The sequence below is a fragment of the Nematolebias whitei genome, chromosome 5 (assembly GCF_014905685.2).
Source record: "Nematolebias whitei isolate Nwh7 chromosome 5, NemWhi1, whole genome shotgun sequence".
NCBI classification, from domain to species: domain Eukaryota; kingdom Metazoa; phylum Chordata; class Actinopteri; order Cyprinodontiformes; family Rivulidae; genus Nematolebias; species Nematolebias whitei.
The window spans coordinates 18,486,235-18,498,466 of NC_056502.1; the positions used below are offsets into that span (position 1 = coordinate 18,486,235).

Below are 12,232 nucleotides of genomic sequence, written 5' to 3' on the forward strand. Positions count from 1 at the left end.
TCCATCCATCCATCCATCCATCCATCCATCCATCCATCCATCCATCCTCTTGCGCTGGTTCTAAAGTCGGGTCGCTGGGGCAGCAGCTTGAGCAGGGAGGTCCAGACATCTCTTTCCACAGCCACCTCTTCCAGCTCTTATGGGAGGACTCCAAGGTGTTCCCAGGCCAACCGAGAAACATAGTCTCTCCAGCATGTCCTGGGTCTTCCCCGGGGTCTTCTCCCAGTCGGAAATGCCCGAAGCACCTCCCTAGGGAGGTGTCCAGGGAGCATCCTTACCAGATGCTTGAACCACCTCAACTGGCTCCTCTCAACGTGGAGGAGCAGTGGTTCTACTTTGACCCTCCCAGCTAACTGAACTTCTCACCCTATCTCTAAGTCAGGGTCAGAGCGCCAAGGCTCCTACTTTCAGACCCTGCACATGGCGTCATGCACCATGTATGGGCCCTCCTGCAGATGGTGGGTCCACAGGAGGACAAACCCATGTTACTCATTCAGGCTGAACCTGACCGGGCCCCTTGGGTAGAGACCCAGTCACCAGGCCTGGCTCCAGGGTGGGGTTCCAGTAACCCACATCCAGGCAAGGGACAACAAGCTCCTTGTTTTGTTTGTTTTGGTCTATACGAGTGTGTTGAATCGCTCTTTGTCCGTCCTGCCACCAAGGACCAACCTGCCTTGGGAGATGCTACCAGGGGCAATATTTTTGTTTTGTTTGAAAAAAAAAAAAAAAAAAGTCAAGTAAATTAATAGGAGAATCTGGGAAGCAAAATTCAACCCCCATTAAATCCATTAAATGTAAGTGGAGACAGACAACAAATAAATTTATAATTTTAAAAGTCAACAAAACTCTGATGTGAAACTGAACAGTTTCAGGGGAATGTTTGTGCAGGAGTCATGTTGCTGTGTACCCCGTTCCCGGAGCAGATGCTCTTGTCAGTGGTCCCAGGGCAGGTGCTGAAGTTGAACTGTTGAACTGGGAGACACTTGTGGTTGAAGCAGATGCTGTCTGTTCCACAGGCCGTCCCGTCCTCCACATATCCCAGGTCAGTGTCTCCATCAATCAGCACATGGCCGCCGCTGGACAGGAGACGAGACAGAGTTTCTAACAGAACATAGCCACTGTGTTGGGTTGTAGTTACTGCATGTGTGTGTTTTAAACATATCTGGGTTTATAATGACACAGTGTTGCAAAGATTACACATAATCTCTCGTCTTGTTGAATCTTTATTTACCTTAATAAATAGTATGCTGTAGATGTAAACAACAGAGTTGTGTACCTGCAGTCCAGAGAGGCGCTGTGTTGGGCTACAGAGAAAGACGAGAGTCCTCCCTGCAGCTCCCCGAGCCGAGGAGCAGGAGAGATGTTGGAGCACAACAGATAGCCACAATGAATATCCCTGAAACACAAGAGGAGCAAACCCAGATCAACCAGAGAGAAAATAACCAAGAGCCACGAAGGTGCTGGTCCCAGAAGCGACGAGCGTACTGTTTGTTACACTGGACCCAGGTGTCCTTGTCCTTCCCACAGTTGCCTTTTTCTGTCCCCTCGATGTTGAGCTTCTCGTAGCAGAACTTGTCAGCTGCTGTTGCCTCTGAGGGAAACAAACTTTAAGTACAGAGCTTTACCAGCTGATACAGGACAGGTTATGTTAAGTCTTCTCACTTACTCTCCCCCCAAATGTATTTGCACTGTCGGTCTTTGGTTTTGCACCTTCCGTTGAAGCAGCGACCCTAAAGAGAACAAGAAAAACTAAGTTGTATTTTGATAAAATGTAAAGAAAAAAGTATCTCAAACTTCAGGTTTTTTTTTTGTCAAATACAGAAAGAGCTTGACAAAACATCAAACTTCTTACTTGGTCTTTTTCACATGTGTAACCGTCCATCTTGTGCACATTCGGTGGACACTGAAAGAAAAACAGGAGGCTTTGAGTGTAGGAATGTTCTGCAAGCTTAAAGCTTATTTGCTGGATTTTGAAACAGCCCACGTCGCTCACCTGGCTGGAATTGCCCAAGCAGTTTTCTGGGATGTCACAGTCATTCACTGCATCTCTGCACACAACTCCCATGAGCTCCATCTGCAGCAGCAAATAATGAAGATTGAACACACTGCAAGAAGCTGCAAGTCTGAGTCCAATCAGCTTTTCTGTTCAAACATTACAAAGAACTATCAGTCGTTTCAAGACAGGCTCGTCCATTCAAAACTTTATCGTTCTAACAATCGTTTATCACAAGGAGCTGTGCTTATCTTTCAGCAGTCAGGGCCGGGGTACATCCAGAACAGATTGCCAGCCCATCACAGCAATCAGAAAACAATCCCCACCACTGATACCCCAGCAGACAATAATACGTGTAGCTCGACCCGTTATACCTGGCAGTTATTGCAGCAGAGTCCGTTGCTACAATTGGAGCCTTTGGTCAGAGTGCAGTTCTTGCAGCAGTTCTCTCCTTCTTTGGCACATTCCTGAAACACAGAGACTGCTCAGCTGCTCTTTGCATTTATCTTTGAACATATTTGATAAAAAGAAGACCATCGTCTCAAATATTGCTCTGGTGAAGGGGTGAGTTTTAATTGGAAATTAAATATGATTAAAAGATTCTTAAGGACAATCTTGGACAAAATACAAATATAAAGCTTATTCAAGTGTTTGGTTTGGCTATTTATTAACTGAGAAAGTGTGCATGACTAATATTTGGACAAAAAGACTTCTAAAATACTGAAGAAGGCAGTACTGTCTGTGGTATGCTGCAGGGGCAAAAGGCTGTCCTACTCATAGGAAAGCACACATTACTTTTCTATAGTTTGATACTTTAACATTCTGTTTAATCTGCTTTTATTTTAGTGTTTTAACTCACAGCTGGACTGCCACAGTCACACTCCTCTCCGGGCTCCACGAAGCCGTTGCCACATTCTGAAGGGTCCAGCAGCTGAGAAGAAACAGGGAAAAGAATAATGTGAAAATACATTATTAATTTATTAATGCAGTTGTGGAATTACATGAAATGTAAATGTAAACTAAAGCATTTTAGCCTGTTATTCGTTCACTAGAACAGCAGGTTGAGAAAATCTATTCATTGGAGCGTTCAGGATCATTTAAAATTTACAACAAAACAACAGAACAGTCTTTTAGGCCTCAGGGGTCTCCTCAGCGAACTAACTCACACGAAGACATGGTCATTGTTTTTATGCTGGATGTCCTTCCTGACGCAACCACAGACCACTGAGCTACCACAGCCCTCTGTGTGGAGCTGAGCTGCCATCTGGGGAACCGGGGGAGCAGATGGTGGGGGTTAAAGGCCCAGAGTGGGGCAAATGAGGGTGAAGGCAGGTGTGGGTGCTTCACCTTTACCACCCACATTTTGATGTTGTCGATCCAAGGAGTGAAACTGACAACCTTCCAATCACAATCGCAAGCTAAATGCTTTTTATTATACTATTTTTGTTAACCAGGTTAGGTTTTTGGGTTGGCTTGTGTTTTTTATAGCAGGGGCTCTCAAACTTTTTGGGTTCAGGAACCCCTTACAGGGGAGAAAAAGTTTCAGGGACCCCCTCATAACTCTCATGTTTATTAAATAATTTTCTTCAATTTATCTCTTTAATGCAATGGAAATATTTGTGTAACATAAATACTTAAGACCTATTCTTTAATAGTGTTAATACTATTTTTATACTTTTAAACATGGGGTATTTTTCATTCAAGACAATTAACCAAATGTTTAATTTCACCTTCCTAAAATCAAAGGTTTGAGAAAATTAACGTTATAAAAAAACGACTATGTTGTCTTGAACCACTTTGACTGTGGCTGCCTGCCTGACGGGGGACAGGACGACCCCCAGAAACCATCTTAGCTCCAACAATCTGGTTGGTCCATTTAAGGAGTTTACTGCTTGGTGGGGAAACAGCTTACTGGAACTCCTCTGACTGATGAAGCCCTCTGGATAGAAGGCGAAACGTCTCTATAAAAAAAATTGTCCAGATGACCTGGCTGAGAATTATTGGATTTGACAACTGGATGATTGAGCATGAACTTTGTTGTTAGTATTAAAAAAACACTTTAAAATTTTACCTATTTGCATAATGAACATAGTAAATGTATCGCCACTTTGTCATCTTTGTCTTATTTGTCAACAATTTGAATAAAGTAGATGTGATTTCCTGCATTTTGATGTATTTTAACAGGTTGTTAAACATCTACATGCTTGTAAAAAAAAAAAAAAGAAAAAATATATACACATATTACTGTTTTTTTTTTTTTTTTACTATAAGACGCACTTAAAATCCTTTAATTTTTCTCAAAACTCGACAGTGAGTCTTATAATCCGGTGCACTTTATGTATGAATTTTGGTTGCGCTTACTAACCTCGAACTGATTTTATGTGGTTATTGTGAATGAGTTAAATAAAGTTGGATTTATCTGACTCTTTAGTTTAGCTTAATGCACCTTATAATTCGGTGTGCCTTATAGTCCGAAAAATACGTTATTGTTTCTTTGCAGACCCCGAAGCACCAGCTCGCGGACCCCCGAGGGTCCGGGGACCTGAGTTTGAGAACCACCGTTTTATAGGATTCTACAACTTTTTCTGTCATTCAAACATAATCTTTCCTATGATAAGTTGTTTTGTACCTGTTTATTAGTACAAAATGTATCAGTGAATCACAGATTATGGTTAAAACTATAACTATACAGGCTTCACACAGTTTGCGTGCGGATCGTCAGTTTGTGCGAGTGAGCGTTGCCGTACCTTCAGAGGTTTGTTGTACAGGCAGGATCCTCCTCCACTGTTCAGAAAGTTGTGATATTCCTCCACGTTGCAGTCAGAGAACTTCTTAGGCAGGTAGAAACTGTTCAGTAAACCAAAGCACATGAACATAATACAAAACACATCCTCAAACTCTGCAGCTACAATAAGGATTTCCCTCCAACTGATTCTAAACAACAAAACACTGAACTGATATGGAAAAAACACCATTTTATAGTTTGACTTGACCTTCATAGCGTGCTATATTTTTACACGGCAGTGTTATGTAGCAACGTTTGGATTTGCTTTTAAAGTTTTGTTATGTGATAGCTACACTGTCAAACCAGAAAAGATCCCTAGATTTATATCCAGAAGATTTGCAGCACAGCTGATACTTTGAGCATCATTTTCACAATAAGTCAAAGGATCTTAAACTTTTTTAAAATTCTTTCAGCGCATTATTCAACTGACACATTTCTTTGCATTAAACATTTAATTTGACAGAAATATTACAACATTCCTGCTAAAAATGCTACAGCTAGTTGCTGCTTTTTGCTCTTGCGAATAAGCAGAAAAGTCTATACCCATAAATGTGAAAGAGAGGACAATGTACCAGTGTGTGAAACAGTGTTTGCAAGAGCCGTGATGACATTTTTGAGCTTGAAGTTGGTTTAAGACAGAAGCAATCTTTGATGTTGACCCCACTTGGATTAGCCATTAGCTCATCAATCTGTTTAGAATTAAACGCTTGCTCTTTTTCTTCTTCTTCTTCTGGCTGTTCTCTCTTCAGTGGTCACCACATACTTAATCTCTCCAAACAGGTATTTTAAAGTGCTATCTCCAATAGGTAATGTTTTGTTTTTTTACTTTTCACAGAACCCTATTGCAAAACATCTGAGCTATCCCTTCATAGCAAAACATTTAATTCCTTAAGTTAATATGATGCAAACTTTGGAATATTCAAAATGTACATATCTGGATGACGTGCTAAATGTGGACTGCGTATAGTTTAAATCAAACAACTTAGACACCTGCTAATGTACACAGCAGCTACAACCTGTAAAAACAATATGAAAACTGTTAGAAGTCAGGTCATGTAAATCAGGCATGCACGTACAGAAGAATACCAAAAGGTCGCTCATTGAATACGAACGTCTGAAATACCATTGACTTGATTTTGGAGGTACAAATTGTGCCTCAGTCCATTTTCAGGCTGCGGGTTAAAAGGAGCACCAGTCCTCTGTCGTGTGACCTCTAAGGGCAGGTTAATGACTGGCACTGAGTAAAGCAGGATTGACAAATTCAATGTTGGGGACTTGTTACACTGAAACAAAGTAGATAATTGTTGATATCGAATGAAAATGACATTGCAGACTGTATCAATCGGATAGACATGAACAAAAATAAGTGATAGGTCTGAAATTTTCAAAACACAGAGCAGAGAGGGAGCCTTCAAGGAATAATAAAAAATATAAAGTTTTTGTTGTTGATCAGCCAGTGGCATAAGCCAAAAGCTAAAGAATACAAATTAAACCACAGTATAAATGTACAAAGTGATGATGAAAAATACAGCCAGTGTTTCATAAAACAGCACACTGAGGTGTATTTGTTCATGTCGTTTAAAAACGGAGAAGCTGGGGGCCGCGGAGGTCGAGGTTTTGCTGAATGAAATGGGAAAGGTTGTGATGACTGGCAACCCTCTCCTTGGCAGCTGGTTTGTTCAAAAACCAGCGCAAGCAACGGTTTAGCAAGCTTCAGCTCACCTGCTGTCCCATTTGGGATAAAGGAGGAACGCAAGAAGTATTTAAGAAAAGGGGTATACATTCACAAACACACACACATACAAACACATCCACACAATGCTAAGCAAGCTCCTACAGCACAGAAAAACATAGTTTATTGATACACTGTTTTCTTTTTTCAGCCAGTAAGAAATTACATAAATCAGTGCTGAATAACTCAAACTGAGCCCATAAATGTACCTGCACTGACACCTAGTGGTGAACTATGGAACTACAACAACACGCCAGTAAATATTTACTTTTTGAATAGACTTATGCATGCATTTAAATATATATTAAAGTAATCAGAACAAGACAGGTAATGTTCACCACATCCAAAATTTGACTAAATGTCTATACCAACAGGAGCATGTTAAGGCTTAATAAACTTAAATAAAGTTATCAGAAATGCTGAGATGGCCAACTGAATCTGCAGTATCTGTGAGAAATGATAGATTTCTAGAAGAGAAAGGAGTAAATGTAAGTTCATGTCAACTTACCCAACATCATCCATGATGCAGCCTGCCCACTGATCATCACATTTACATTCACCTGAACATAGTACCAAAATGAGGCTTTCAGGTGGGGTTATTAAAAAAAAGTATAAAGAGCTCAGAAAATGTTGAAATCATACCATTGATGATCCTCTTCTTGTCAGAAAAAATACCAATATTCTGACCAAGAGACTGAGCCAGGGTTATCGCCATCTCATTTGTTTTTCCGTACTTGTAAACACAGAACAGAGAAAAGAGTAAAATAAAGATATTAGATTAGAGCAAAGAAAATAATTTCTAAGGATTATTAGAATTCATTAGAATTAGAACAGATTATTATAAGGGTAGTTGTTTAGCATTAAAGTCTTCTTTGAAGTAAAAAAAAAAAAAAAGATTCTGGATGTTCAGAAGAAACTAAAACAAAATCGAAACACAAGCAGGAAACATGCACAGAATCGACTAATAGAAACTAAAAATCTCAATCAATAAGTAAGAAATTTAGAGGCTATGACTGAAGTTTAAGTTAAACAAATCAAGAATATACAGCAGGAATGTACGAACAGCAGACCTGACTACATGTTGGGTATATCCTAGATCTAATGAAGCTTTTGATCAAATTTAAAAATGAAGATTTGTTCCTTGATGTTTCCTTTTCTTTCAGCGTAAATGTCTTATTTCAGCTCATTATCGTCTTTGTCTTTTCCACTTTAATGTATTGTCAGACTGATCTAATCCACTTATATGATTTCCTGTTTTACCTTAAAACCCAGACCTGTAATCTACTTGTGCTTTTCAGAGTATCTTTCTTGCGAACGTTGTAGTCCCACTTTCTGAATCATCCTGGTCCATCATGCAAACTGCAGTCAGAACCCTAAATTTAGAAGAACTCACCTCGTTGACACCCCCGCCTTTAGTAAGAGAGCAAACTCCCCCCATGTACGACGCTCCACCCCAGCTGCTATGAAAGCGGTTCCCTCTGCAAATAAAAACAGGTTTTAATCAGCGAGGTAAAATACTTTGCTGCACAGAACACAGTCAAATCTTATTTTAGGCATCCAGACTTACGAGAAGAGGTGAACGGAGTCGCATTTCTCCTTGATGAAGTCTTTTCTGTACTTCATAAACTCTTTGAGGGTCATCATGGGGTCGTTGTCGATGTTGAACTTGTTGTCCACCGACCAGGTTTCCATGGCGACGAGCACAATCCGGGTGTTAAGCTGCTCCCTGAAAATCTGGGGATTCAACGAGAACCCAGAGTCGAACTTTAAAAAAAAAAAAAGTCATAAAGCGTTTGTGTCAAAGTCGTCGCGTGACCAAAAGCTCCAAAGAATATTCGCGGTGATGCGATGAGTTTTGCAACTGACGGGCGTGTTTCATTCTCATTAGCGTCTCCAGCTGCTCATTGAGATGCAACCCAAACTTTTTCCGCGATTCTGCCGCCACACAGCAGCGAGCACGTCACCGGAGAGCAGACAGTCAACGCAGGCAACTGTCTGAAGGACAAGCCAGGCGAAGGTTTGTGTCGAGAGATTTCCAGCCTATTAAAGCCAACGCTTGAGAATGGGACGAGAGTAAAAATATCAGCACATAGTTGTAAGTACAAATATTCAAGGCCAGATAGATTTATCCTGATGCATGCTCAATAATCCAGGTAGAAAAATCTAAAAAAGTTAAATCTGGTCCTCTGGACATTCAAAAAAACCCAAAACAAAGCAAAACAACAAAAAATGTAGAAAAGTTTCGTCTCTCGACCGAGAGACTTCTTCAGTCTGAGGTGCTGTTTTCAGCTCAGTCTCTTAAATAGCACCTTCTCAGAGTGGATCAACCAGTTTTGCTGCTGACAACCAAAACCAGCTGATCACATGCTCAAGAAGGACCATCAGCCTGACAATGGATCATTAGCACACTGATGTGCTAATGCCAGATAGATTGTTTTCCAGCTTACATTCCTCACATTCTGAATGTAAATATATATATCCTACAAGGCATTTGCTGTAATGTGTAGCTCCCCCTCATTGAAATTCAATGTGTCCTTCCTAAAAGGAGTCTGCTTCGCGTGATCATCACCAAGGACACGGAAAAAAGCTCGACCTCTGCCGAGCTTCATCATCAGCCTATCAGCTTACAGACGTGGGCCTTCAGCTGGTCAGATTTCAGTAACGCAGCAAACACGACTGCAATACTTAAACTTTCCCCACATCAGTTCTGTTGGCTGCACCAGTCCACTGAAAACTGGAAACTCATCGTCGGCCTGGTTAATGGCTGCTGCTCGAAGCACATTACAGGCCGGGGGGAGGATTCAGTGGAGCGAGTTGGTTAATTAAGAGATCTGCGCCTCTGATTCAAGACCTGACAGTGACTGTGGCGAGCTTTCCAAGAAGAGGATCGATACGTTTCTTACCATGTCAGCCATATTGACCACTGTCTTAGCGTTGTTATTTGTGTGCCCGACGGAAAGACGATGCTTCTTGTACTGGAGGAGAAGAAAGAGATAGAGAGCAGAGAGGGGAAACACAGGAAGAGGGGATTTATGATCTGGAATCAATTTATTTCACAGTCTATATGTAAATCTAGACTGTGTGCACACATTTATAAACACGGGATAGAAATCAAAAGTAGTCTGATCAGAGTATGCACTTATTTTATCTTTTTTTTTTCTGCTTAATCAACATTTTTCACAGTAATGAACCTTTCTGCTGTGATCCTAGTTTACCTCAATGTATTGTTCTGATACCACGTCTTCAGCTCTTTTGACGCAGAAATAACAAGTTGATTTATTCTTTTGTTAAAGCTATAGTTAAGTTTAAATTAACCGGCAAGTAAGTAAATTTTATTTATGTAGGACAAAGAAATGTTGAGGTGCTTCACATTAAAATCCTATAAGAGGCATAATTAATAGGAAATAAAAATAAAAGTAAAATAACTGAGAATACAATAAGATAAAAGCAGATGAAATAGGATGCTATCCAAATGCCAGTGTAAAAAGACGAGTCTTAAATAAATCCATTAAATACTAACTAACTAGAAGCCTTGAGTATTAAAACATATTTCTTTTTTTTTTATTACCGTATTTTTCGGACTACAAGGTGCACTTAAAATCCTTTAATTTTCTCAAAAATAAACAGTGAGCCTTATCATCCGGTGTGCCTCATATATTAATTCTGGTTGTGCTTACTGACCTCGAAACAATTTTATGTGGTACACGACTCTCAAAAATCTGTCAAAATGAACTTGTTTTTTCTTAATGCGCCTTATAGTCCGAAAAATGCAATAAATGGTATTTTAAAGTCGATCAAATATTCGAACGGCGTACCCTAAATAAAACCCAACATATAACAATACACAATTTTTTATATTTGTTGCTCAATTATACAATATTTGGTTTTGTTTGATGAAACCAGTGAAAAGGCAACAAATCTGAATTTATTTCATCTGAGCTGCTTCTTTTAAAGAACTGGGGCTGAAAAGTCATAAAGGTAGAAACACTTGTAACAGAAACACACACTTCTGGCTTTAGGATTGTCTTTACACAGTGTATTCTTCATTTATTTGATCTAAATTAATATAACATTAAATCAGTATAATAGTTGTATGCATGGCTGTTGCAGCTCACCATTATGTGATCGTTGATCACCATCAACTCAATGAATTTGGTCTCGTCTTCAACACTTCGTGACCATCTTGGCACCTGAGAGAAGACAGCAGATTAATTATTTCTAATAGATGAACAAACGCTCTTTTTTTCCCCATCACACTTTTCTACAGCCAAGACTTTGCATATCAATGAGAATCTAAGAATAGCGCAGCAAACTCACGGGCCCACTCATGTTTCCTGCGTCGCATGCAACTCAAAAGTAACAGATCAATAAGTTTGAACTTTCAAACGCGAAACAAAACGTGTCTCTTTGCCAGATTGGTAAAAATGCGAGAGCAGCTTGGAGAGCTGAGACGCATGCAGCTGCAGACTGACTGCACGTGTTTGAAAAGATGAGTCCGGACGGTGAAGAAAAACAGTAAAATGAGAGAAAACAGACGGGTTGAGAACAAATGTGTTGGGGGAAAAGCATGCCTTCATAATTATCTTCAAACACGCGTGTGCAAAACAGAGCAATCAGTGTTGAACAAACAGCATCAACAAGGTAATTATCAGCTCATCAGCGTTTCTATTATAATAATTTCTCAACAAATACACCCGCACCAAACACGTACTTGTCTCTTTTTTCTCCAGTGAACAACTTTTGATCCAGGAAAAGGGGGGCTGGGGAACGGAGGCTCTGGTAAATCGCCTTATAAACAAAAACAAGAATTATATTCACTCGTGAATATATTACAAAACAAAAAAGCTCCTTTGCTAATTGTAATTTCCAGTTAGGTGTCCCTCCCATTCAGCTGCCATCTTACCACCAAAGAGATTCCTCAGTCCCTCTCGTCCAAAAGATTTGTATATCATGTGAATGCGAGCGTCTTCCTGGAAAACATAAAGGTGATTTCAGCTGTGAGGCAGCAGTTTCAAAGAGAAAACTGTGTTTAAAATATGTGTAACTAGATTTTTGTTCCTGCAACATCAATGTTTGCATTCTTTTTTTTTTAGAAATTGTAAAAATTAAGGTCACATTTTACTGTGTTACATTTTTAGTGTGGTAATTTATGAAAAACTAACATTTGGGACACAGGACTCTTTGTATACTTCAGGGAAGAAAAAAGTAAATTAATTATTTGCTTTTAACTAATCAGCAACTAAACAGATATTATTTGGAAATCTTGATTTAGATACAATTGTAGACATTTATCTGAAATGTGTGTTATACATTTTAATATGTTGACTTTTTTATTTTGACAAAACACGTCAAAAAGTTTGACCTAGATATCAAAACTGAGACATGTTTCTCTATATATTTTTTCTTCACATTTTGTTTCTCTCATTTTAAACCTCTTTTGTACGGAAGAGGTTTGGGGCCATGATGAAATATATTTATTTTATTTTCAGAATTATGACTTCTGAATTCTGAAAAAAATGTCAGTAGCCAGAATTCTGCCTTTTCTGAGAGAAAAAGGTCAGAAATCTGGCTTTTATCTCAAGAGTTCTGAGGGGAAAAAAGATCAAAATTTGGAGAATAAAGTCAGCATTTAGAGAAGAAAAATGAGAAATCGGAGATTTAAGCCTGATATTTGAGATATATATATATATATATATATATATATATATATATGTGTATATAT

General features: G+C 39.3%; 1 protein-coding gene across 1 annotated transcript in view; it reads right to left on the reverse strand.

Annotated features, from left to right (window-relative positions):
- The window catches only part of adam22 (ADAM metallopeptidase domain 22), a 77,241-nt gene that overhangs the window by 13,495 nt on the left and 51,514 nt on the right, over window positions 1-12,232 (reverse strand). Inside the window, exons 7-23 of the mRNA XM_037676292.1 lie at window positions 11,414-11,480; window positions 11,222-11,298; window positions 10,626-10,700; window positions 9,414-9,485; window positions 8,078-8,244; window positions 7,904-7,988; window positions 7,153-7,243; window positions 7,019-7,070; window positions 4,741-4,840; window positions 2,853-2,924; window positions 2,368-2,460; window positions 1,994-2,074; window positions 1,853-1,903; window positions 1,667-1,730; window positions 1,486-1,591; window positions 1,277-1,396; window positions 908-1,076 (exon numbers count right to left, since the gene is read on the reverse strand). Of these exons, the coding sequence (XP_037532220.1) occupies window positions 908-1,076; window positions 1,277-1,396; window positions 1,486-1,591; window positions 1,667-1,730; window positions 1,853-1,903; window positions 1,994-2,074; window positions 2,368-2,460; window positions 2,853-2,924; window positions 4,741-4,840; window positions 7,019-7,070; window positions 7,153-7,243; window positions 7,904-7,988; window positions 8,078-8,244; window positions 9,414-9,485; window positions 10,626-10,700; window positions 11,222-11,298; window positions 11,414-11,480 (1,542 nt within the window). The remainder of the gene's footprint in view (window positions 1-907; window positions 1,077-1,276; window positions 1,397-1,485; window positions 1,592-1,666; window positions 1,731-1,852; window positions 1,904-1,993; window positions 2,075-2,367; window positions 2,461-2,852; window positions 2,925-4,740; window positions 4,841-7,018; window positions 7,071-7,152; window positions 7,244-7,903; window positions 7,989-8,077; window positions 8,245-9,413; window positions 9,486-10,625; window positions 10,701-11,221; window positions 11,299-11,413; window positions 11,481-12,232) is intronic.